The sequence below is a fragment of the Toxorhynchites rutilus genome, chromosome 2 (genome assembly GCF_029784135.1).
Source record: "Toxorhynchites rutilus septentrionalis strain SRP chromosome 2, ASM2978413v1, whole genome shotgun sequence".
NCBI classification, from domain to species: domain Eukaryota; kingdom Metazoa; phylum Arthropoda; class Insecta; order Diptera; family Culicidae; genus Toxorhynchites; species Toxorhynchites rutilus.
The window spans coordinates 180,748,310-180,772,508 of record NC_073745.1 but is presented as its reverse complement, the minus strand read 5'-3'; the positions used below and the strand labels follow the sequence as shown (position 1 = coordinate 180,772,508).

The following is a 24,199-nucleotide window of genomic DNA, read 5'->3' as shown; positions in this document are numbered from 1 at the left end:
TTAACGTTCAAAACCTTGCAGTCCAGCGTCACTCTCTCGTTTTCGAAACTTTGAATTTACACCTGGTATAGAAATGAAAGACGTAGTCCTACGTCAACAAAAAAAATATCCGTGTCGTCATTTAAGACCGAGAGCTCCAGCACCTCCAAGAGGTCGACCATGACATTCCTTCTGACGTCTGGTGTTTGCATTCCCCAGTTGCGATGATGATCATTGAAGTCCTCCCAAGATGTTTTGGCGTCCTCCAAGGTTTCTAACCCCTCAGCATCTTTGTGCCACTGTCCTGTGGAAATTCGTTTGGACAGTGGAAATTTGTTTATTCGTTGGAGAGCTGGAACTATAGTGAAATATCTTCGGAATGCTGAAAATTAAAAAAATAAATAGAGAAATCTGAGTCGTCTTGGATGCATTCGTTGCGACAATACGCGTTCTCTATCGGTGCGATTTACTCCGGTTAATATCAGATGCTTCCGTGTTATTTCATTAAAAACTTACCGGGAAAGTATTACCGGATTGGAACTACATCTCCTAACCGGTAAATAAACTGTTATCACGCGCGGGGGATAGTGATTTTATCCCGAATATATTGTCGGTGGGTGAAAGAAAACACAGTGAACATACGCCATAACTCTTGTTTATATTTACTATTCATACATCTGATCCAAACCCGTGTTGCCAGTTCAGTTGACACGCGCCTTTAAGGTGCGTTTTCATCAGTTCATCTAACTGATATAAATTTGAATTTAGAACTGCGAAAGAATTAAGTGAATAAACAGTGAAGTCTTTCGAATTATAATCGGACTTTGTTTCGCGAGTATTTTACTCTTTTATATCGAGTGTCGGCAGAAAAACAAAACCCAACGGTAGCCGTCCAACATGGCAACGGGGGGTTTTCCCCCCCTCAATCCTCATGAGGATCCTGGGGATCCCGGCCCAACAAACAAATTTGAAGGGTCATATACGGGACGTACCTTTCCCGAATATGGTGATTCCAATGGCGATTACGGTGAATTGCAAATACTGCGACTGGAGGGTGTGTCAAAAGCACTCCCTAAAAGACCTTTCGAGATACGCAAATCAGTAGCGACATTCTTGCGCACCAAAATTGTTGACGCGAGGCCCGAAAATAGAGGGGCTTCCTACATCATAAAAATGCGGAATCAAAAGCTTATCGATACCATCAAAACAATGACCAAACTTATTGATGGAACGGAAATAAAAATAAACGACCACCCCACACTGAACCAATGTAGATGTGTCGTCTACTGCCCGGAAACCACTAGCTATAATACGGAAGAGATAAAAAAAGAGCTACAAGATCAAAGAGTTAAAGACGTCCGAAGAATCACCAAAAAAGAAGGCGACATGGTAGTACCTACACCCACTTTGATCCTGACTCTCAGTGGAACCGTGGTACCGCAAACCATCAATTTTGGTTGGATCAGAGTTCGAACCCGGCCATACTATCCAACACCAATGTTGTGCTACGGTTGCTATGATTACGGTCACCCTCGAAAGCGTTGTCCTATCGAAATTCCAGTATGTGGCATATGCTGCGGTAATCACCCAATTACTCCAGAGACCCCATGCAAAGCTAATCCCTACTGTAAACACTGCTCAAGCAACTCACACGCGGTAAGTAGCAGGAAATGTCCAGTTTACATGAAAGAGTTCGAAATTCAGCACCTCATGGTAGACCAGGGTATCGGCTACCCAGCCGCTAGAAGAATGTACGACTCGTCCCATCGAACTAAGACCACTGCTGCCGTAGTCACCGAAAGCAACGATGCTCGTTTTGCAGAACTCAACACTAAATTTGAACGATTACTTTCCGAAACTATGAAAAAGGACCAACAAATTAAACTCCTCCAACAGGAAGCTACGAAACGCGATAAGAAAATGGATGCCCTCATAACGGCAATGAAAGCAAAATTCAAACAAATCGCCGAGAAGGATGCGCGGATTGCTGAGTTGGAGGCCGTCCTAAATGCCACCAATACACTTACTTCAACCCCCAAAATCATAACTGCCTCGAAAAAACAGAGTACACCAACGACGAAAGAATCCAAAAAGGAATTAGTTTCAATTGAAAAAACCTCGACCAGCAACATCACTAGTAACCTGATAACATCCAACCGCAGATCACGATCCCGATCTTCTCAACGATCAAACTCGCAGAAGCGTGGCAAGGAAGGACGTCGGACCGACGAAAATTTCAATGCGGAAAGACCTCCAGAGCTCGCTTCTTGCAATAATGGTACCACACAAAACAATTCATCGTTCAACAAACCCGCCCCCAAAAAGCACAAGAAATGCACATCTCCTACAGCCGACCAGGCCATACAAATCTCTGACGAAGAGGCAGAAAACTCTCAATCAGTCAGAGATTTCAGCATGGACTTCAACGTCTCTTCTGATGATCCAGAAGACGATGAAACACGGGAACATATGGAGATTTTGCCGTAGCTTGCAGTAGGAATGTCCTCTCCAGTCAATAGAAAGACAATAGACCACAATTGAGCAATCATCAATGGTCCTCATACGTAACAAAGCGAAAAGCCACACTAGAGAGCACAGAGATGACAATGCACACACCCAAACCGACGAAACGAACTCCCATTTCACCACTGACAACACAACCTTGGGTAGCCGAGGCCCTGCCAGTGCGGAAGTCTTTGGAGGACCGGAACTGACAGACAATCCTCGACACCCAACGGAAACAAGCGAGACGGACAAGCGGGTTTTACTCCCGTATTCCTCGCAGGACAGCGAGGGAAACATGAATATACAAATCGAAAGCGAGACGGACAAGCGGGTCTCAATCCCGTATTCCTCGCAGGACAACGAGGGAAGCTTCAGTAAACAGATCGGAAGCGAGACGGACAAGCGGGTCCCACTCCCGTATTCCTCGCAGGACAACGTGGGACAAAATAAGAGATACGTAGTCCCGGTCAGCCGGAGCGCTCCTAGCGCAGAAGTCACAGAAACCAAACCACCCCTCCGACGACCTGTGAGAATTACGGGGTGGAATACCATGCCACCAGACGCAACAGTTGATGCCAAAAAGTACGACCAATGGAGTGCAACTATCGGAAACTACACAACACCAGTTCCTGGACCTTCACGAGTACTTTCAACTTTCTCCGCGGCTCCCTCACCTCTGCCGGTAGCGGGGTCTCCCTGGACTGCTTCCATCGGTGGAGCTCTGTCGGGGTCCGCAACTCGTTCGACAAGCCACAATATATGGCGAGCCATAGAAAGCGAGACGGACAAGCGGGTCTCACACCCGTATTCCTCGCAGGACAGCGAGGGAAGCTCCTATGAAAGCGAGACGGACAAGCGGGTCACACCCCCGTATCCCTCGCAGGACAACGGGAAACACATCAGGAAGAACACAGTCCTGGGTAGCCGAGGCCCCCCTAGTGCGGAAGTTATAAACAAACCGGAACTAGGGACCACCCCCCGGCGCCCGGTGGACTTTCTCGAATCATCGAAAGCAGAGTCTAAAAAACCCCTTCGACGCTCAGCAAGAATTGCGGAGCGAATGACCGCTACAGTAGATAAACGGAAACACAACTCGCGACAGGCAAAGACCGGCAATTCCACAACACCTTCAAAACCATCAACACTTCTTTCTGCGGCTCCCTCACCTCTGCCTACAGCGGGGTTCAATCAGACTGCTTCTGTCGGTGGAGCTCTGTCGGGGTCCGCAACTCGCCTAACAAGCTCGAACGTCCAATCGCCAAGCTCACTGTTGTCATCTGACCCAGTACCACAGCGGAACCTCAGAAACAGCCACCTTACAGGCTCAACGCTAGCCATCCAATGGAACATGAACGGATACTTCAACAACTACTGCGATATTGAACTTCTGGTTCAGAAGTACTGCCCAATTGTGTTAGCCATCCAGGAAGTCCACAAAGCCGATACCATCAAACTTAACAGATCCCTAGGTGGCCGATACAGATGGGTCCTAGGGGTGCACCCCAATTTTTATCATTCCGTCGCAATAGGAATTCGTCAACCGTTTCAGTTCACCGAAGTGAGTCTATACACAGAGCTTCCAGCGGTTGCAGTGAAAGTTCACCAACCATTTCCGGTGACTATCGTTTCACTATATTTACCAAATCCGAGAATCCTCAACCTACGAAATGAGCTCATTAACACACTGCGCAATATCACCGGTTCAACCCTCGTCCTAGGAGACTTTAACGGACACCACGAGACGTGGGGAAGTCCCAACCACAACCAGCGTGGAGTTACCATCACAGAAGCCATGGAGGAGGTGGAACTCGTAGTGTTAAATGACGGGTCTCCTACCTTCGTACACGGTCGTATCGAAACAGCCATAGACCTAAGCTTTTCTAGCCGAAATCTTCTTCCCCGCCTATTGTGGCGAACACACTCTGACCCGATGGGGAGTGATCACTACCCGATTATCATTCGGACTGATGACAAACCCTCAGTGCTCACCAGGCGGCCACGGTGGCAGTATGACCAAGCGGATTGGACAGCCTATCAAACCAACGTCGAAAGTTTCCTGGATCAACTCAACCGGGAGCCCGGCCCAACAACCATGAATCAACTCTCGAAAGGTCTGTTTAACGCAGCTCTCACATCCATACCGAGAAGCAGCTCAGTCCCTGGCAGGAGGGCAACCCGATGGTGGTCCCCCGATGTAAAAGCAGCAGTTAAATCAAGGAGGAAGGCTCTACGGGCGGCAAAACGAATACCCGTTGGGCACCCCGACAAAATGAAGGCGGTATAACTCTATCGGACAGCTCGGAACGAATGCAGGAAAACGATACGCAACGCAAAAACAAACAGCTGGCGAGAGTTCATCGACGGTGTGTCTAGTGAAAGCACATCGGCTGAGCTATGGCGACGAGTTAACGCCCTCTCAGGGAAAAGGAAATGCAAAGGCATCACCCTGTCCGTGATGAACGAGACTACCACTGATCCACTCGTAGTCGCAAACGCGCTGGGAAACCACTTCCATACTATATCAGCGTTGGATGGCTACTCTGAAGACTTCAAAAGAAAAAACGATGTCAAGACAGACTCAATACGGAGATACAAAATACCAGACATAGACCCAAACCCGAATCTCAACCAACCATTCCACATCCGCGAACTTAACCTGGCGCTGGCCGTCGGAAAGGGCAAATCAGCGGGACCGGACGATGTTGGTTACCCACTCCTTGAGAAACTCACCGCAACAGGCAAGTCGAAATTGCTGGAGGTTTTTAACCGGATCTGGACTGAGCGCGATTTCCCTCGAGAATGGTCCAGCAGCTTGGTTGTCCCGATTAAAAAACCAAACAAAACCGGACACTCGCCAGAGGACTATCGTCCCATATCACTGACATGCTGCGCCTCCAAGGTCATGGAGAGAATGGTGAACCGACGACTGACTCAACACCTATCCGAAAACCATCTGCTAGACTTCCGACAACACGCGTTCCGATCTGGCTGCGGGACCAACACATATCTGGCCACCCTGAGCCATGCTCTAAACGAGGCAAGGACGGAAAACCTGCACACTGAACTAGCGGCACTGGACATTGCCAAAGCATATAACCGAGCTTGGACCCCGGCAGTTCTGCAGCAGCTGTACAGATGGGGCATCGCAGGCCACATGCTTCACTTCGGTTTCCTGAGCCATCGTTCTTTCCGAGTAATAGTTGGAAATCAAAAATCGAGATAATTCGCCGAAGAAACCGGAGTTCCCCAAGGGTCCGTGTTAGCCGTGACACTTTTCCTGGTAAAAATGAACAGCATTTTCGAGAACCTACCAAGGGGCATCCGTGTTTTCGTATACGCGGACGACGTGATGCTAATGGTAATGGGCGCCTCCATCAAGCTTGTTAGACGGAAGCTCGCCCAAGCCATTTCATGGGTGGCGAAGTGGGCCTCCTCAGTGGGCTTCCAACTATCTCCATCTAAGAGCGAGTTTACCCACATATGTAATACAAATCACAGAATTAGTAACACCCCGATCCGGATCCAAGGAACAATCATCCCAAGACGAAAAACAATCCGAATTCTCGGAGTCACCGTAGACCGTAAATTGTCTTTCAGCCAGCACTGCGATAGAGTCAAAAATGATTGCCAAAGTCGTATCAACTTACTTAGATGCCTTGCCGGTCGACACACGAACTCTAATCGGAAAACGAGGATGAACGTCTGTAATGCTATAGTAAACTCCCGCCTATCCTATGGATTGGAACTCACGGTATTGGGTATCCAGACCCTACTGGACAAATTCGATCCCACATACAATCGCGCCATCCGCACTACCTCCGGTCTTCTCCCGTCTACCCCCTCAGACGCAGCTTGCGCTGAGAGTGGCATACTCCCGTTCCGGTTCTATATAAGGAAAACACTATGTCACCGTGCGATCGGATTTATAAATAAGACAGAAGGATCGAACGGGGAAGGTTTTCTCCTTGTCGAGGCTAACCGCCTCCTCCAGGAAACAACCGGTCAGAAACTTCCGCCGATATTCGGAATCCAATGGAATGGATCGAGAAGCTGGAATATGAAACGTTTAAAAACGGATACAACGATAAAGGACCACTACAAGGCCGGTTCTAACCCCATAGCCGTTCGGAAACATATTGCGGAACTTTTAAATACCCGGTACGCGGAACACACTGTTCGCTACTCGGATGGCTCCAAAGCCTCAAAAAGAGTCGGGATAGGAGTGACAGGTCCAGACATATCTACCTGTCATCGCCTTCCAGACGCTTGCAACGTCTTTTCAGCAGAGGCGGTCGCAGCGTACATTGCTGCAACCCATCCATCGGACAGTCCCGTCCTGGTGCTGTCCGACTCGGCCAGTGTGATATCAGCGATTGACTCGGAAAGACCGACACACCCGTGGATTCAACAAATCCTCATGGACACACCTCCAGATACCACATTCATGTGGATACCGGGCCACTCTGGAATACCCGGGAACGAAGAAGCGGATCGTCTTGCAGCATCGGGTCGACGAAGGGCACACTTCACAAGTCTAGTTCCGGCAGATGACGTGAAAACATGGGTGTCCAAACAAATTGAGCAGAGATGGGCTCAAGAATGGTACGACGCTGGTCGACGTGGAACTCGGGAATTCTTTCTACGCAAGATTAAAGCGACAATCTCTAAATGGGAGGATCCCCGGGGACACCGCGATCAGCAGATTATTTCCAGACTCAGAACCGGGCATGCCGCTTTTGCCTACAACATGGGCGGAAACAGAGACAGCTTCCGAATTCAATGCGGTTTGTGCCGCAGTCACCAGTCAGTAGAACATGTTTTATGTCACTGTCCACAATACGATGGGTCAAGAACACTACACGGGGTCCCTGGAAATATCAGAGACGCTTTAGGCAATGACACATCCACAATTGCTGCAGTGATTGCATACTTAAAAGATAACAACATGTACAACCGGACGTAAATCACACCACCAAACACACACCACGCGAATGGAGGAGGGTGATAGCCCGACCGGCAGTAGACTCCTCTGTGATGCCACTTGTAGACACGATAAACGGAAAGGCAACGACGGGTCAATAAAATGAAGACGAAACATGAACTAGAACAACGAGAACGGAAACAAGTTTCAATGGATAAGCACGACGACGCGAACAATAGAAAGGACACGCAAAGGAAACAGCAACAACGGATCTACAAGGCAAAGACCAGGCATGGACTAGGACAACGAGAACGGAAACCAATATAAAAATAGAAAATATAGAAAATTTGATGTCCCCAATTCATGGCTCCACGTTTAGGGTGTAACATAATAAGGGGTACAATTACCCACTATTTGGGAGAGTCCCCTCAGGCCTCTCCACTCTCTCGTTTAGAGATGAACCAGCCTTTGGCTGAAAATCTCTTTAATAAAGAAAGAAAAAAAAAAATAGAGAAATCTAAAGGTTGTCAATCTTCCCACTCATTCACTATGTATATTTCACTTTTTTTTACTTAAGTACGATACAGATATAAACTGTTGATAATGTTTTTTTTATTGATATCTTATTTTATTTGAATAGAACTAATTGAAAATTTCATTTCCACGTATTTGTAGATGGCAAATGTCTAGCATGTATGTATAGGATTAAGTTCATTGAGGTTTCAGTAGCAATCAATCACAACGTAGATGAACTATTGGCAGGCGTGTTATCACAAATTCGTCTGAAGAAAGCACATTTTACCATACAGGTAGCTGAGAAAACAAATGAAATGATTTAGCCATAATCTAAATGAAGGTTTTCTTTCTTACAGGGACATGTAGAGCCAACCTCGGCGCATTGGTATAAAAATCGCAGCGTTGTACGTGCCTCCATGAAGGCTCGCCAAATGATCACCTGGATATTCGGAAAAGAAGATTCCAAGTTCAAAAACTGCGAAAACTTGCAAATACTTTAAGCAATTTAACTATTAGAATTGGTGACAAAGCTATGCTGAATGCTTCCCTAATGCAAATAGCATGACTATCGTTGCTTTAAGCACATTCGAATCAGTAGAATTTCTGTCTCAAGCTTAAACTATAAGACTTTCATTAACCGCAATAACATAATCATTCGATGATGTCATATTGTACCTTAAGTTCGATTTCAAAAAGTGCCTTTGAAATTCTTTACACACCAACCACCCAAAGAACATTCAATATTTCATGTAAGTCATGTATCCTGATAAGGTTAGCTGACTAAAATTATTTGTATATGATAAGATAGGAAAATTCTACAGATCACTTGATTGGGTTAGTGATCTGTAGAATGTAGAGAAAAATTGATATTTTGGTTTTGTATTTTCTCATCCTCATCCTTCTCATCCTGTATTCGATTGAAGCTCAGGCGCATTATTCGATCCAATGTAAAAAATTGTCCCCAATCGTTATCATTATTAATTTCCTTGTGGTCTAAATCACATGTTCAGCAGTTTTCCTGTCATTGCCCATTACTTCTAGATATTGTTTCACGACTGCGATACCTGATGGAAGGGTTCCGTTAGGCTCATAATTTCATTTATATATACACCCGTAACTTCTTAATTCTTTCTGAATTTTTACCCTCAATGCAATGTAATTATTGTCTTTGAGACGTTAGACTAAATTATGATCTTCTTCTGCTAAACTTGAACATCCATCAATTGTCATAACAGACCAAATATGCAGAGAAGTTGTAAATTAATCTCCATCACTGAACTGACGATTGTTGCGTAAAGCCTTGAGTGTACAAATCAGATTAGATTTTTTTTTGTAATTGTAAAACATTATTTGCCGAATTTACACTCTGTCCAACTTCTATAAGACCAAGTGATGATCTTGCTGCTTTGTGTCATTGTAAACAAACAATGCTTATATTCTAGTGTATAGGTATTGGTGACTACCATACACTGCATGATTTTCATATACTGCGTTTCACAACTATAGAACCACTCATTTTTCCTGAGTTTCCAGAGATATGTAAGAAGTCGGTTGAATTGAGGTATATAGTGTAGGATGTGTGCTCCCGTGGCCGAATGGTTAGCGTCACACCTAACATGCCGGGGGTTCGGGTTCGATTCCCGTTCTGGTCGGGGGAATTTTTCGTCAAAGAAATTTCCTCCGACTTGCACTGTGATCACGCGTATTCTAGAGCTTGCAATTCAGAATGCATTCAAGGCGTGTTATTTGGCATAGAAATCTCAACTAAGTACTAATAAAAAATGACGCAAGTAATACTACGCTGAGACGGCGAAGTTCCTCTAGGAACGTTAGTGCCATTGAAGAAGAAGAAGAAGTGTAGGATGTAATAAATATCTTCATTGAAAAGACTGGCCATTTGAACTTTATTCAGTCCACAATAAGGTATTAACGTTCAAAAACTTGCACTCCAGTGTCATTCTTTCGTTTTTGAACCTCTGAACTTACACCCCGGTACAGAAATGAAAGACGTAGTCCTACGTCAAAATAGCGCTTCTATAGTTGTGAAACGCAGTGTATGTCTATGTGCAAACGCTGAGCATAAAGAAATGTTTTTGTATTTTTCAAGTTTCTATAAGACCAGTTACATTTTCCGTCGTTTACTTGTTTTGATCAATTAAATCTGGAAAATGTCGAAGGAAAAGTCGTCACGGAGAGAGAAGAAAGACAACTCGATGCATTTCGATGCAAGAAAATGTTGGTATCAGAGAAATTTCTCGTCGGATTGGACGATTGGACCATCAAGTACTGATCAATTATTTGGCGAATCCTTAATCCGAATCCGAATTTTATAAGAAGAGAGCTCCACGTAAATTGAAGCTTTCTGACCAGGATAAGCGGGAAATAGCTAGAACAGCTTCGAATACTTGAAAATCACTTAAGAAAATAAAGCAAAATTTCAATTCTAATGTTATCAGGACAATTCGTCAAGTTTTGGTAAAAAATCCTCACATAAAGAGAGCTAGGAAGGTTAAAACTCCTCATCTTAAACCATCTCACATTGGAAGACGTCTGAGTTTTGCCAAAGTTCACATGAACCTACAGTGGGACATGGTATGTTGTGACAAAGAATGTTTTCAAAATAATACATTTTGCTATATACCAAACGAAAAGTTCTTCAATTTATAGGTATGTAATGTATGTCTTCAATGACGGAAAAAAGTTCAATTTGGATGGTCCTGATGATTTAAACGTGTACTGGCGAGATTTATGGAAGAAGGAACAGTATTTTTCAACCTGCAATTTTGGTGGAGGCTCGTGCATAGTTTGGGCGCGATTATGTGCAACCGGAAAACTCAAGATAGCTTTCACATCATTCAAGGATTACATACATGTTCTGGAATCCTCTCTCCTACCGTTCTTGCGTGGATATCGATACATTCCAGCAAAATAATGCTACTATTCAAACCAGCAAGGAAACTAAACAATGGATTAAGGACCAAAAACTTATTTTTTGGACTGGCCAGCTCGCTCTCCAGACATGAATCCTGTTGAAAATCTTGGGGGGGATCCTTGTACGCAGAATGTACGCTGAAGGTACACTACGATTGAAAAGTTTAAGGTCGCAATTTCGGAAACGTGAAAAAATATCGAGCAATCCGTTCAGCAGAATTTGGTAAATAGTATTCCAACACGAATTTTCCAAGTTATTAGTCGAAATGGCAAGGCTACCTATTATTGACATGTAAATCAGCTTATCGTTTTGAATTTTTCATTGATAATGCTTATGAATTTTGAAGTGGTCCTTTAGAAACTAGACAGCTGAAATTATCATATTAAAGCACAATAAATAAACAAACAACTCTTTTGAACGGAATTGACGTTAATTACACTTTATTCTAAGCATTCAACAATGTATGAATGTATGTTGTTGGAATTCTAACTGTTTGTGTAGCAACGAAATAGAATCGGGGTGGTTTTACAGAAGTTGGGCAGAGTGTAGTGCAGTGTTTTTTATTCGTTAGCTGTGACTTTTCCCGAGTTTTCTCATTAAACAAATTCCTTGTCTTTTGAGGTGATTCAAAAACCGGCCCGATTATGGGAAGCAGTGGATCACTCACTGGGACAATTAGTAGTTGTAATAAAAAATGTCAAGGCAGTCCAAGAGTTCCCAGTCACAGATACGGTTTCAAATCGTTTTCAAGTGAATCTCAAGGTTTCAATGAGCACATTTTGAGTTTTGTATGCGTCTTTTTCCAAAAATCTAACTTTCAAACTAACTATAAATTTTACTGACATCCCTTTCTGTTATTGATGTCAACATGGATCAACATATAATCAAGATGGTCTGATTTGATCTAATGCTTAGCCATCTTTTGGATATATCCCCTTGATTATTTGGTCCGTGCAACCATTCGGCTACAGAAATCGCCAATTATATTTGTTGTTAAACTTATCTGTACATCACGAATCCACAATATAACAAGTAACTAATCCCAGAAGCATGTGTTGGAATGAAGTGTTTTCCTCAAGAATTGTTCGAGCATTTCACATGGATTTTTTCGAGTACTTAATCCAATTCAACGGATTGATTGATTCGTCGTAGTCTTTCTGGTCGCTTCGTCAGTTTGTTACTTTCTTTATGTGTCTACAGGCGATTAATGTGTCCAACATTTTTTCCTAAAATATCTCCTCAATTGATGATTTATTTTTCTTATAAAGTATTTTTTGGAAAGGTTATTTCAGTGGAAATTTTTGTTAACTTCTACATTTCAGAACTTACATATTCGCAGCTAAAATGCATGTACTATTGTGGAATCAAACATGGAAATAGTACTTAGAGTGATATATTTTAGAAAAAAGTGCCCACAAACATCGGGGATATCCAGAGTTTATTGTTCTTTATATTTATGCATTCGAGTCGGGATGTGATCATTTCATTTCATTTCTTGCATCGAACGATAAACTTTCAAGAATTACCACGGAACAGCTAACTACAAGATTTCGAATGAATGAATCTATCGTCACATCTTTAACATATACGAACACCACATATGTAAAAATATTAAAAGATATTCCCCCCATTCTAAAGGCGAATGGCGTGACATCGCACAAATCACAGTGTTTCCGAATACGAATGGCGTGACTATAGTTATCGTATCCTCTTCTTTTGCTATCGACTCGAATAAAAAATAGGAGCTAAAAATAAGGTGACTTCCAGAATAAGGCGAGTGGCTTTGTCACGTCACTCGCGGCGCAGAATGAAGGGGACTGTTTTGCGTAATCAAAAATGAACAATCAATATGATGACGATTGGAACAATTAGATGAATTAGAACCAATTAAAAAAAACATTGAATACACCACAAAAAAGCAAATAATTTTCGAGATTCATATCAGATATGATATGTAATATAATTAACAAATGAGCGAACCAAACCATATATAACTTTACAACATACAATATTTGATAAAATATGTTGAACCGTTGTAGTAATTGACCGTGATGATCTATTGATTATAATTAACAAAATGCTACAAAACAATAACATGAAAAATCAATAATTATATACATTGTATGACATTGGGGTATATATAACAAGTTTTCCGAATAAAATTTTGAATTGTTACTTTACCGATAAAAAGTTGTTCATCGTGTGTTATTTAGATATGCCATTATCTACACAATACTGTCGTTAAAAACATCATACAGCAGTCGTTCGCTAACTGGACCTACTTTAACTGGACTGCTAGGCTGCAACCCATTCAAGTATCATTAGAAGACGTCATATTTAGTTTGAACTGAATTTCAAATGAAGGAGTACTGTTGAGAATTAGAAACTCCTTTTGTAGCAGTTCGGTTTGAATCTGCTCAAACTAGAAACATACAAGTTTATTTTAGTTCGAGATTTTAAAGGTAAGTATGTTCGTTCACGTACAGATTTTGTTTCTTCTACTGATAAAAAATGTGCCTGGACTTTATATTGCTTCTGCCTAAGCTTTCAAGCGCAGTGTATGTAAGGTTTGTAAGTAATTGAAGGAATAACCGAATGATCTAACTCAACTCACATTCAGTTTCAGGAATTTTACCTTCTGTTAATTAAACTTCAGTTTGAATAAAAATCAATATACAAAACCACAAATTCAATCTCTAGACTCTCCTTGAACTTTTTAGCCTTAATCTTAATGTTTTTGATATAGAATGTTTGGAAAAGAACGGCTTCCTTTATCGTTTCTTGCTCAAACTGTTATCCGATTGCCATGGCTGCTGTAGCTCAGACGCAGGGAATTCGGCCACTGGGTTTCGGTGGCTAGTGGTTTCAACAAGAAGGGTAACACGAGGTGGGTTGGACATACGGGGTGATTTGGACCACCCCATCTCAAAAAGTACGGCTCAACTTGGATTTTTTATGTCATCTCCTTCACGATGACATCGATCGGGATCGATTCACTAATGAAATCGGTATCAAAGAATCGATCTTTCGAAAATCAAAGGCCTTTTTTCCAATTCCATATAAGTTCTTGAAACATGGGATAAATATTTCACCTTTCTATTCACACATTAAAGGCATTTTATTTTGAACCTCGGAATGAAGTTCACAGACGAAATAGAAAGCTAAGAAAAATTGTATTTTCCAGGAAATTAATCTTGTACCGTCATAGAATCATTTAAATAAATGAATTTATTGAAAATTATTATTAGAAATTCAACAACTGATAGTCATCAAGAACTCCGCTGACAATAATCCTATAAAATCCAACCGCGCCATACGTTTGGCATTTAGTCGAAATCTTGGTAATAATCCAAGTTCTAGAAAAGAACGCTTCAGCTGGACCTCATGTAACCATTCATTTTCGTAACAATTTTCACTGTCAGTTTAGTGGATATGTGGGTATAAATATAACTCGTGGCGGAGGCGATCTGGCGTAGTGGTAACATCCATACCTCTCACGCTAAAGGTCACGAGTTCAATTCTCACTCCCGACATTTTTCCAAAAATGGAAGTAAAAAGTGACGAATCAGCCAAATGAGTTGAAAGTCACTATAATACAGATAAAAAAAAATAAAATAACTCGTGGCCACATGTGTTGTAATGACCAAAGATAATAGGAGTACCGGGAAGTTTCACGGAATTCACGGATCCTTTTGCGGATATAATCGGCTGCTTTGACGACTAACCACGAATGGACCAAGTTTTTGACTTCATCAAAAATGGAGAAGTGTTGGTCAACCAGGCCATACTGCATCCGACTGTAAATACCATTCAATTGTTGCGACATTTCGACTAGTTTAACTAGAACAAAAAACAAAATTAGTTTCTTTCAGGAGGTTCAACTGACTAACTGAGAATGAATAATTAATATCAGTGTAACTCATAACAGAATGGAATGGTAGACGAAGTATATGTGAATCGGAAAACAAATAAAATTATGTCGTCATTGACTAGAAAACTACTTACTAAAAAAACTTACCTTTTTGTAATATCTTGAGGCAAAAAACACATGAAATCAAAAAGCTGCTTGATTTTTAATGGATAGCTATGATATTGTGATTTCTTTCCATTTTCTTGTTCTTATTATTAGGCTTATCCAAAGTCATTTGGAGTAGCAGCTTTTTTGTTGAAATAATGTTCGTTTACAGACTATATTCCACGTCACATACACTGACACTGTGAGCCATGACGATACAGCTAGGTACCGCTGAAATATTGTTTTTTCTATGGAATTGCATCCATCTCACTAACTCACATCACTCTCAGGCGGCGGTGACACTGGATGCAGAAAAGTGGTCGTACGAATTATATGCAATAGTGAAAGTAAACAACCACATTGAGTTGTATTTACATTGTGGTTACATTACTTCCCCCTTGCTTCGTTCGAATTCGCCAGCTTCTATCGAAAAAAATTGTTTGTCTCTCTTCGTCAGTTTTCGTACAAAAAAAAAAGACCACAACGATTTGGGATCCTGTTTTAAACTTCTTCTGTGCGATGAATGTAGCTGCTAAAGCATCGCGCATGTAAAGAGTTATATTCGCTCTCTAAGTCATGCAGCTCAACTTTGCCCAGTTCACTCCTCGACCGAAAATAACGTTTTCTAGCTTTGCGGAGACGATTTCGTTGATGCTGCAACTCGTTGTTCCACCAAGGGTGTCTCATACCACCGCATTGGCGTCATTTCTTCAAAGGGACAACATCACGGACTATTGAAAACACTCGTTGATAAAAAATTGAAACAGCCTCGTTGATGGTGCACCCGTTCAGACATTCGTCCCACCGAACAACGAAGGTCATTGAATTAAGCGACGCAAAATTGCATTGATGAAAATCAAAATTGTAGGGATCAGGGATGTTCAAGCATCTACACTAGCGATTTCGAATTTTAAAACGAAGTGCTTATAATGTGGATCACATTGGCAACGATGGCTCGAATAAATCAACATTCTTGTCCTCATTGACAAACACCAAATCAAGCAGACTCCCATGCACGTTTGTCAGATCATCAATCTGATAGAGATCGCAGCCTACAACAGACTCTGTTAACACTCCTATACTCGCGCATTGGTCTGACAGACCGAGAAATCAATAATTCGTTCATTTCTCAGAAAATATCAGCACTACGACTTTGCGATTCTCTCTAGCTTCGTTATTCGTCGTTCGTCATCGTTTAGCGTATCGCATGTATTGGTACAAAGGGAACGTGTGTCACTTTTTTAACACTTTCGGTCTGACACACCGACGCGAGTATAGGAGTAACTTTTTTGGACAAGTACCTATTTTCATATTCTAGAATATTGTTGAATGAATAGTGGCGTGGAATATTTATTGAATATAATGTATAAGATCATTACCGGAAATTACCATTAATTTCAGTCCCTTTTGTAACTGCATTGAACGGATCCATATATGAACTATTCGTCGTTAGATTCATAAGTTCAAAAGCAAAATCTAAATGTTTGACTTTCGTATAGTTTATTCGCTAAATATAACGGTCATACATATACACACTTGTGAAAGAATTTCACTTGTGGAAGAATTGTAAAAAGTAAACTATAAACAAATCGGTGGCTTATGGTAATGTTTAACAGTTACAGTTTCGGGGATATGTTAATGGACAATATCGACAAGAAAACAAGAAAAAGAAAAGGAAGTTCCTAGAAATCCTCTCATGTCATCTTTTTATTACCATCAAAAAAGACATTAATTCTTAGTTTACCCAAAATACAGAGACAAAGAATATTAGAAATATGCAAACTTTATATTCCAGAACCTTTATCATCTGGTAATTATCTAGAAGGTCGTTATACATTCTTCTCTTCGAAAAAAGACCCGGAAAACTTGCAACAACTGCATGAAATGTAAAGAATATGTTCGTTTCGAGTATGCAGTTATGCTATGTTCTGATTCTTACTCCAATGGAACCACAGTCGATTAATACGTTTTTTGAATTATATCCAGTTGCTTACTTTTAATTAATAACAGTGAAAAATCTGAATTTCGTTATTTGTGTTGGAGTATCATAAATTACTCTGTTTTGAGGAGGCTGAATTAGATGACTATTAAAACTTCATAAAGACGAAGAAAACATATTTTTTGGACTTTTTTCATTCAATCATATCCTTCTCGTCAAATAAATGCCAATAAAGCCTGAAAAATACACAATGGCAACATTACAGAAAAGTTCAATTTTCGGTCTGTGACACCGTGCGCGAGTATACGTGTTATGATTTTGCACGCGAGTATAGAAGGGTTAAGGTGAAGGTGGAAGCTAGCCACAAATGGCTGCCACAATGGCGCTCATTTCTTTCATCTCACTCCCTCACCACTCGCCCTAAGATCAATAATTTTGCGAAACAGTGTGAAGAAAATTATCGTTTTCGCACACTTCCCATCAAGTAATATCAACCAAACTCTAATCGAACACTCACAAGATATTAAATTTTCATCTGCTGTCGCACTGTATAGTGAAAAACGTCGAAAACTCGAGTTAGTGCTCTGAAAGTTAAATTTTCATTTTTCAATCTTCGGCAATGGTTTTGTTTGTATTGGTGAAAACATCGTTATTTTTTCGACACTGATGCCAGACAACATCATCGAAACAGCTACATAAACCACTCAATAAAATGTTATTCCTGAGCGTTTCATGTCATGAAATTCAATAGGATAAAATTATGTTGATATCAATACAATTATTTTTACGTTTAATGGGTCTATAATGTAAGTTTTACCAACTTTAACATTGGGTAAGAAAATTGTATTGCAGAGCTCGGAACACTGCCACGGCTGCCTATGCTTTCGAAAACAGTAAACGGAAAAGTATTACATTCAATCAAAATGCCTCGGCCAACGAAGAGAAGGGTTAAGGCTCTTCAACGTGAATATGTGAAAATAATACGATCAACGAAGGAAAATATTAAGGAATTATCAAAATCGAGTTACTATTCGGAAGAACTTCTTAATACCAAAAGAGCCCCAATTCGCATGTGTTATAAATTTGCTCATGTTACGCTCACGTATAATCAGAATTTTACTTAATATGCAAATGCACATTCTATATATATTTATATTTGCAATTGTACATCGGAACATATCGTTCATACATTTTACTTTAGTATTGTATTGTTATTTTTATTTTCAAATGTATTCAAAGACTCGTGTCAATGAAGGGCCACACTGTCTGATAAGTGAATTGATCTATTTACGTTTGCTTTGCTCTTCTCTCACAAACACTATTACCCCATTTTTACACGTGGGTTTACCTATACTACTACAATGGCTAGCTTCCACCTTCACCTTAAAACAATATCCTGCTCGGAGTAAGCATTATGTGCGATCCACATAGAACGTTACGGAAAAGAACGTCCACGCTTTTTTTGCAGCGGCAGCACCGTCGCGTCAAATGTCAAACGAATGATTTATTCAATGTTATTCATAGTGTCGACACCTACAACAGTTTGAAATTGCAATGCCCTTTCCGAATCAGCATACCTAGTATCAGTTCTGGATTTTGGAAAAAAAAATCAATGAAAATCATTGAATTATATTATTTAAATGCTTAAAACCTGTAGTCCCGACCATTATTCAACAGTAATAGTATATAGACTATTTTTCTCAGCTAGTCGCAGATGATCTTGACTTAGAAATTTGGAACTGGGAGATATGTTGGTAATAATCCAAGTTCTAGAAAAGAACGCTTCAGCTGGACCTCATGTAACCATTCAATTTCGTAACAATTTTCACTGTCAGTTTAGTGGATATGTGGGTATAAATATAACTCGTGGCGGAGGCGATCTGGCGTAGTGGTAACATCCATACCTCTCACGCTAAAGGTCACGAGTTCAATTCTCACTCCCGACATTTTTCCAAAAATGGAAGTAAAAAGTGACGAACCAGCCAAATGAGTTGAAAGTCACTATAATACAGATTAAAAAAAATAAAATAACTCGTGGCCACATGTGTTGTAATGACCAAAGATAATAGGAGTACCGGGAAGTTTCACGGAATTCACGGATCCTTTTGCGGATATAATCGGCTGGTTTGACGACTAACCACGAATACTGCATCCGACTGTAAATACCATTCAATTGTTGCGACATTTCGACTAGTTTAACTAGAACAAAAAACAAAATTAGTTTCTTTCAGGAGGTTCAACTGACTAACTGAGAATGAATAATTAATATCAGTGTAACTCATAACAGAATGGAATGGTAGACGAAGTATATGTGAATCGGAAAACAAATAAAATTATGTCGTCATTGACTAGAAAACTACTTACTAAAAAAACTTACCTTTTTGTAATATCTTGAGGCAAAAAACACATGAAATCAAAAAGCTGCTTGATTTTTAATGGATAGCTATGATATTGTGATTTCTTTCCATTTTCTTGTTCTTATTATTAGGCTTATCCAAAGTCATTTGGAGTAGCAGCTTTTTTGTTGAAATAATGTTCGTTTACAGACTATATTCCACGTCACATACACTGACACTGTGAGCCATGACGATACAGCTAGGTATCGCTGAAATATTGTTTTTTCTATGGAATTGCATCCATCTCACTAACTCACATCACTCTCAGGCGGCGGTGACACTGGATGCAGAAAAGTGGTCGTACGAATTATATGCAATAGTGAAAGTAAACAACCACATTGAGTTGTATTTACATTGTGGTTACATTACTTCCCCCTTGCTTCGTTCGAATTCGCCAGCTTCTATCGAAAAAAATTGTTTGTCTCTCTTCGTCAGTTTTCGTACAAAAAAAAGACCACAACGATTTGGGATCCTGTTTTAAACTTCTTCTGTGCGATGAATGTAGCTGCTAAAGCATCGCGCATGTAAAGAGTTATATTCGCTCTCTAAGTCATGCAGCTCAACTTTGCCCAGTTCACTCCTCGACCGAAAATAACGTTTTCTAGCTTTGCGGAGACGATTTCGTTGATGCTGCAACTCGTTGTTCCACCAAGGGTGTCTCATACCACCGCATTGGCGTCATTTCTTCAAAGGGACAACATCACGGACTATTGAAAACACTCGTTGATAAAAAATTGAAACAGCCTCGTTGATGGTGCACCCGTTCAGACATTCGTCCCACCGAACAACGAAGGTCATTGAATTAAGCGACGCAAAATTGCATTGATGAAAATCAAAATTGTAGGGATCAGGGATGTTCAAGCATCTACACTAGCGATTTCGAATTTTAAAACGAAGTGCTTATAATGTGGATCACATTGGCAACGATGGCTCGAATAAATCAACATTCTTGTCCTCATTGACAAACACCAAATCAAGCAGACTCCCATGCACGTTTGTCAGATCATCAATCTGATAGAGATCGCAGCCTACAACAGACTCTGTTAACACTCCTATACTCGCGCATTGGTCTGACAGACCGAGAAATCAATAATTCGTTCATTTCTCAGAAAATATCAGCACTACGACTTTGCGATTCTCTCTAGCTTCGTTATTCGTCGTTCGTCATCGTTTAGCGTATCGCATGTATTGGTACAAAGGGAACGTGTGTCACTTTTTTAACACTTTCGGTCTGACACACCGACGCGAGTATAGGAGTAACTTTTTTGGACAAGTACCTATTTTCATATTCTAGAATATTGTTGAATGAATAGTGGCGTGGAATATTTATTGAATATAATGTATAAGATCATTACCGGAAATTACCATTAATTTCAGTCCCTTTTGTAACTGCATTGAACGGATCCATATATGAACTATTCGTCGTTAGATTCATAAGTTCAAAAGCAAAATCTAAATGTTTGACTTTCGTATAGTTTATTCGCTAAATATAACGGTCATACATATACACACTTGTGAAAGAATTTCACTTGTGGAAGAATTGTAAAAAGTAAACTATAAACAAATCGGTGGCTTATGGTAATGTTTAACAGTTACAGTTTCGGGGATATGTTAATGGACAATATCGACAAGAAAACAAGAAAAAGAAAAGGAAGTTCCTAGAAATCCTCTCATGCCATCTTTTTATTACCATCAAAAAAAGACATTAATTCTTAGTTTACCCAAAATACAGAGACAAAGAATATTAGAAATATGCAAACTTTATATTCCAGAACCTTTATCATCTGGTAATTATCTAGAAGGTCGTTATACATTCTTCTCTTCGAAAAAAGACCCGGAAAACTTGCAACAACTGCATAAAATGTAAAGAATATGTTCGTTTCGAGTATGCAGTTATGCTATGTTCTGATTCTTACTCCAATGGAACCACAGTCGATTAATACGTTTTTATGTTATTTTATAGCTCTCTATACTTCCATGAATTATATCCAGTTGCTTACTTTTAATTAATAACAGTGAAAAATCTGAATTTCGTTATTTGTGTTGGAGTATCATAAATTACTCTGTTTTGAGGAGGCTGAATTAGATGACTATTAAAACTTCATAAAGACGAAGAAAACATATTTTTTGGACTTTTTTCATTCAATCATATCCTTCTCGTCAAATAAATGCCAATAAAGCCTGAAAAATACACAATGGCAACATTACAGAGAAGTTCAATTTTCGGTCTGTGACACCGTGCGCGAGTATACGTGTTATGATTTTGCACGCGAGTATAGGAGGGTTAAGGTGAAGGTGGAAGCTAGCCACAAATGGCTGCCACAATGGCGCTCATTTCTTTCATCTCACTCCCTCACCACTCGCCCTAAGATCAATAATTTTGCGAAACAGTGTGAAGAAAATTATCGTTTTCGCACACTTCCCATCAAGTAATATCAACCAAACTCTAATCGAACACTCACAAGATATTAAATTTTCATCTGCTGTCGCACTGTATAGTGAAAAACGTCGAAAACTCGAGTTAGTGCTCTGAAAGTTAAATTTTCATTTTTCAATCTTCGGCAATGGTTTTGTTTGTATTGGTGAAAACATCGTTATTTTTTCGACACTGATGCCAGACAACATCATCGAAACAGCTACATAAACCACTCAATAAAATGTTATTCCTGAGCGTTTCATGTCATGAAAATCAATAGGATAAAATTGTGTTTATATCAATACAATTATTTTTACGTTTAATGGGTCTATAATGTAAGTTTTACCAACTTTAACATTGGGTAAGAAAATTGTATTGCAGAGCTCGGAACACTGCCACGGCTGCCTATGCTTTCGAAAACAGTAAACGGAAAAGTATTACATTCAATCAAAATGCCTCGGCCAACGAAGAAAAGGGTTAAGGCTCTTCAACGTGAATATGTGAAAACAATACGATCAACGAAGGAAAATATTAAGGAATTATCAAAATCGAGTTACTATTCGGAAGAACTTCTTAATACCAAAAGAGCCCCATTTCGCATGTGTTATAAATTTGCTCATGTTACGCTCACGTCTTCTTCTTCTTCTTTAATGGCACTAACGTTCCTAGAGGAACTTCGCCGTCTCAACGTAGTATTACTTGCGTCATTTTTATTAGTACTTAGTTGAGATTTCTATGCCAAATGACACGCCTTGCAATGCATTCTGAGTGGCAAGCTCTAGAATACGCGTGATCACAGTGCAAGTCGGAGGAAATTTATTTGACGAAAAATTCCCCCAACCAGAACGGGAATCGAACCCGAACACCCGGCATGTTAGTTATGACGCTAACCACTCGGCCACGGGAGCACAAACTCACGCTCACGTATAATCAGAATTTTACTTCATATGCAAATGCACATTCTATATATATTTATATTTGCAATTGTTCATCGGAACATATCGTTCATACATTTTACTTTAGTATTGCATTGTTATTTTTATTTTCAAATGTATTCAAAGACTCGTGTCAATGAAGGGCCACACTGTCTGATAAGTGAATTGATCTATTTACGTTTGCTTTGCTCTTCTCTCACAAACACTATTACCCCATTTTTACACGTGGGTTTACCTATACTACTACAATGGCTAGCTTCCACCTTCACCTTAAAACAATATCCTGCTCGGAGTAAGCATTATGTGCGATCCACATAGAACGTTACGGAAAAGAACGTCCACGCTTTTTTTGCAGCGGCAGCACCGTCGCGTCAAATGTCAAACGAATGATTTATTCAATGTTATTCATAGTGTCGACACCTACAACAGTTTGAAATTGCAATGCCCTTTCCGAATCAGCATACCTAGTATCAGTTCTGGATTTTGGAAAAAAAAATCAATGAAAATCATTGAATTATATTATTTAAATGCTTAAAACCTGTAGTCCCGACCATTATTCAACAGTAATAGTATATAGACTATTTTTCTCAGCTAGTCGCAGATGATCTTGACTTAGAAATTTGGAACTGGGAGATATGTTGGCATAAAAAATGCAATCAAAATCAAAACAAAAGTCGAGACACAAAGCCCATACAAAAACCCAACGAGCCGTCCGTCTCCGTCAATTATTCTTTCCTACAAATCCTGCCGGTCGTTTTCGTTGAACGTATGCTGACGGGTCCTTTCGTTCCGGTGTATGTGAATATTTTCATAAGAATTGCATGGGAGAATTATTGACGTAACGCGACGTGATGTGACGTGAACGTAACGTGGATGTTGTAGGTGAATTGTACTTTAACCGGCAAAAAAAAGTTAACCCATTAATGCCCAGCGTATGAAATTTAATACGCAAAAATGCCCGTTTTTGAAAAACTGTTTTTGATGAAACTAGAGTGTTAAGCGCATTTTAAATGATACCACATGACAATTTAAGTGTTTTTTGTGTCAGTGTCATTTTATCTGTCATTTTTGTTGTTTTGTTGTGTATTGAAGCTTGCAAAATTCGAGTTTCCCGCAAAAGTCGCAAAGTAAACATAACCTACACCTGGGCAACCCATTAATGTCTTCACAACGTAATACTTATGACAGACATACAGCTGTACTTGCGTTGTACTTCGAAAATTGTATGTCTGTCACCATGTACAGCGCTAGAACCATGCAAGCAACTCGGTACAATCGCTGTACCTGTACCGACCTGTTTTACCGCTGTACATGGCTACAGTTGTACTGTGCGCAGCGCCATAGACGGTTAGTGGTGGGTAGCATGAACAAGCAGAATCAAATCACTTGATAAACGTTCTTTTCATTGACTTTCTTTTAAGTTAATAACTCAGATTGGAACTTTTTTGTTGTGTTTGATAGTTTAGACACTAAATAAAAACCTTTTTCATTGAAATATGTGGTGGAAATTGGAAAAATATCTGATTGTCAGTTTGACATACGGTACAATGTACAACCAAAGTATGTCTGTCATGGTACGATGGTACCTGTACAACGCAAGTACAGCTGTATGTCTGTCCCTGGTATAATATTTATGACAGACATA

The 24,199-nt window shown here is 40.2% G+C and overlaps 1 protein-coding gene across 2 annotated transcripts in view; it reads left to right on the top strand.

The window, feature by feature from the left end:
- LOC129764166 (GTP-binding protein REM 1) overlaps positions 1 to 13,445 on the top strand; it is an 88,662-nt gene extending 75,217 nt beyond the window's left edge. Inside the window, exons 9-10 of one of the 2 annotated variants that reach the window (XM_055762998.1) lie at positions 8,081 to 8,214; positions 8,278 to 13,445. In XM_055762998.1, the coding sequence (XP_055618973.1) occupies positions 8,081 to 8,214; positions 8,278 to 8,421 (278 nt within the window). In that variant the 3' untranslated portion in view covers positions 8,422 to 13,445. The remainder of the gene's footprint in view (positions 1 to 8,080; positions 8,215 to 8,277) is intronic. The other variant, XM_055762999.1, reaches the window with a different exon arrangement.
- Positions 13,446 to 24,199: the final 10,754 nt, after the last annotated feature.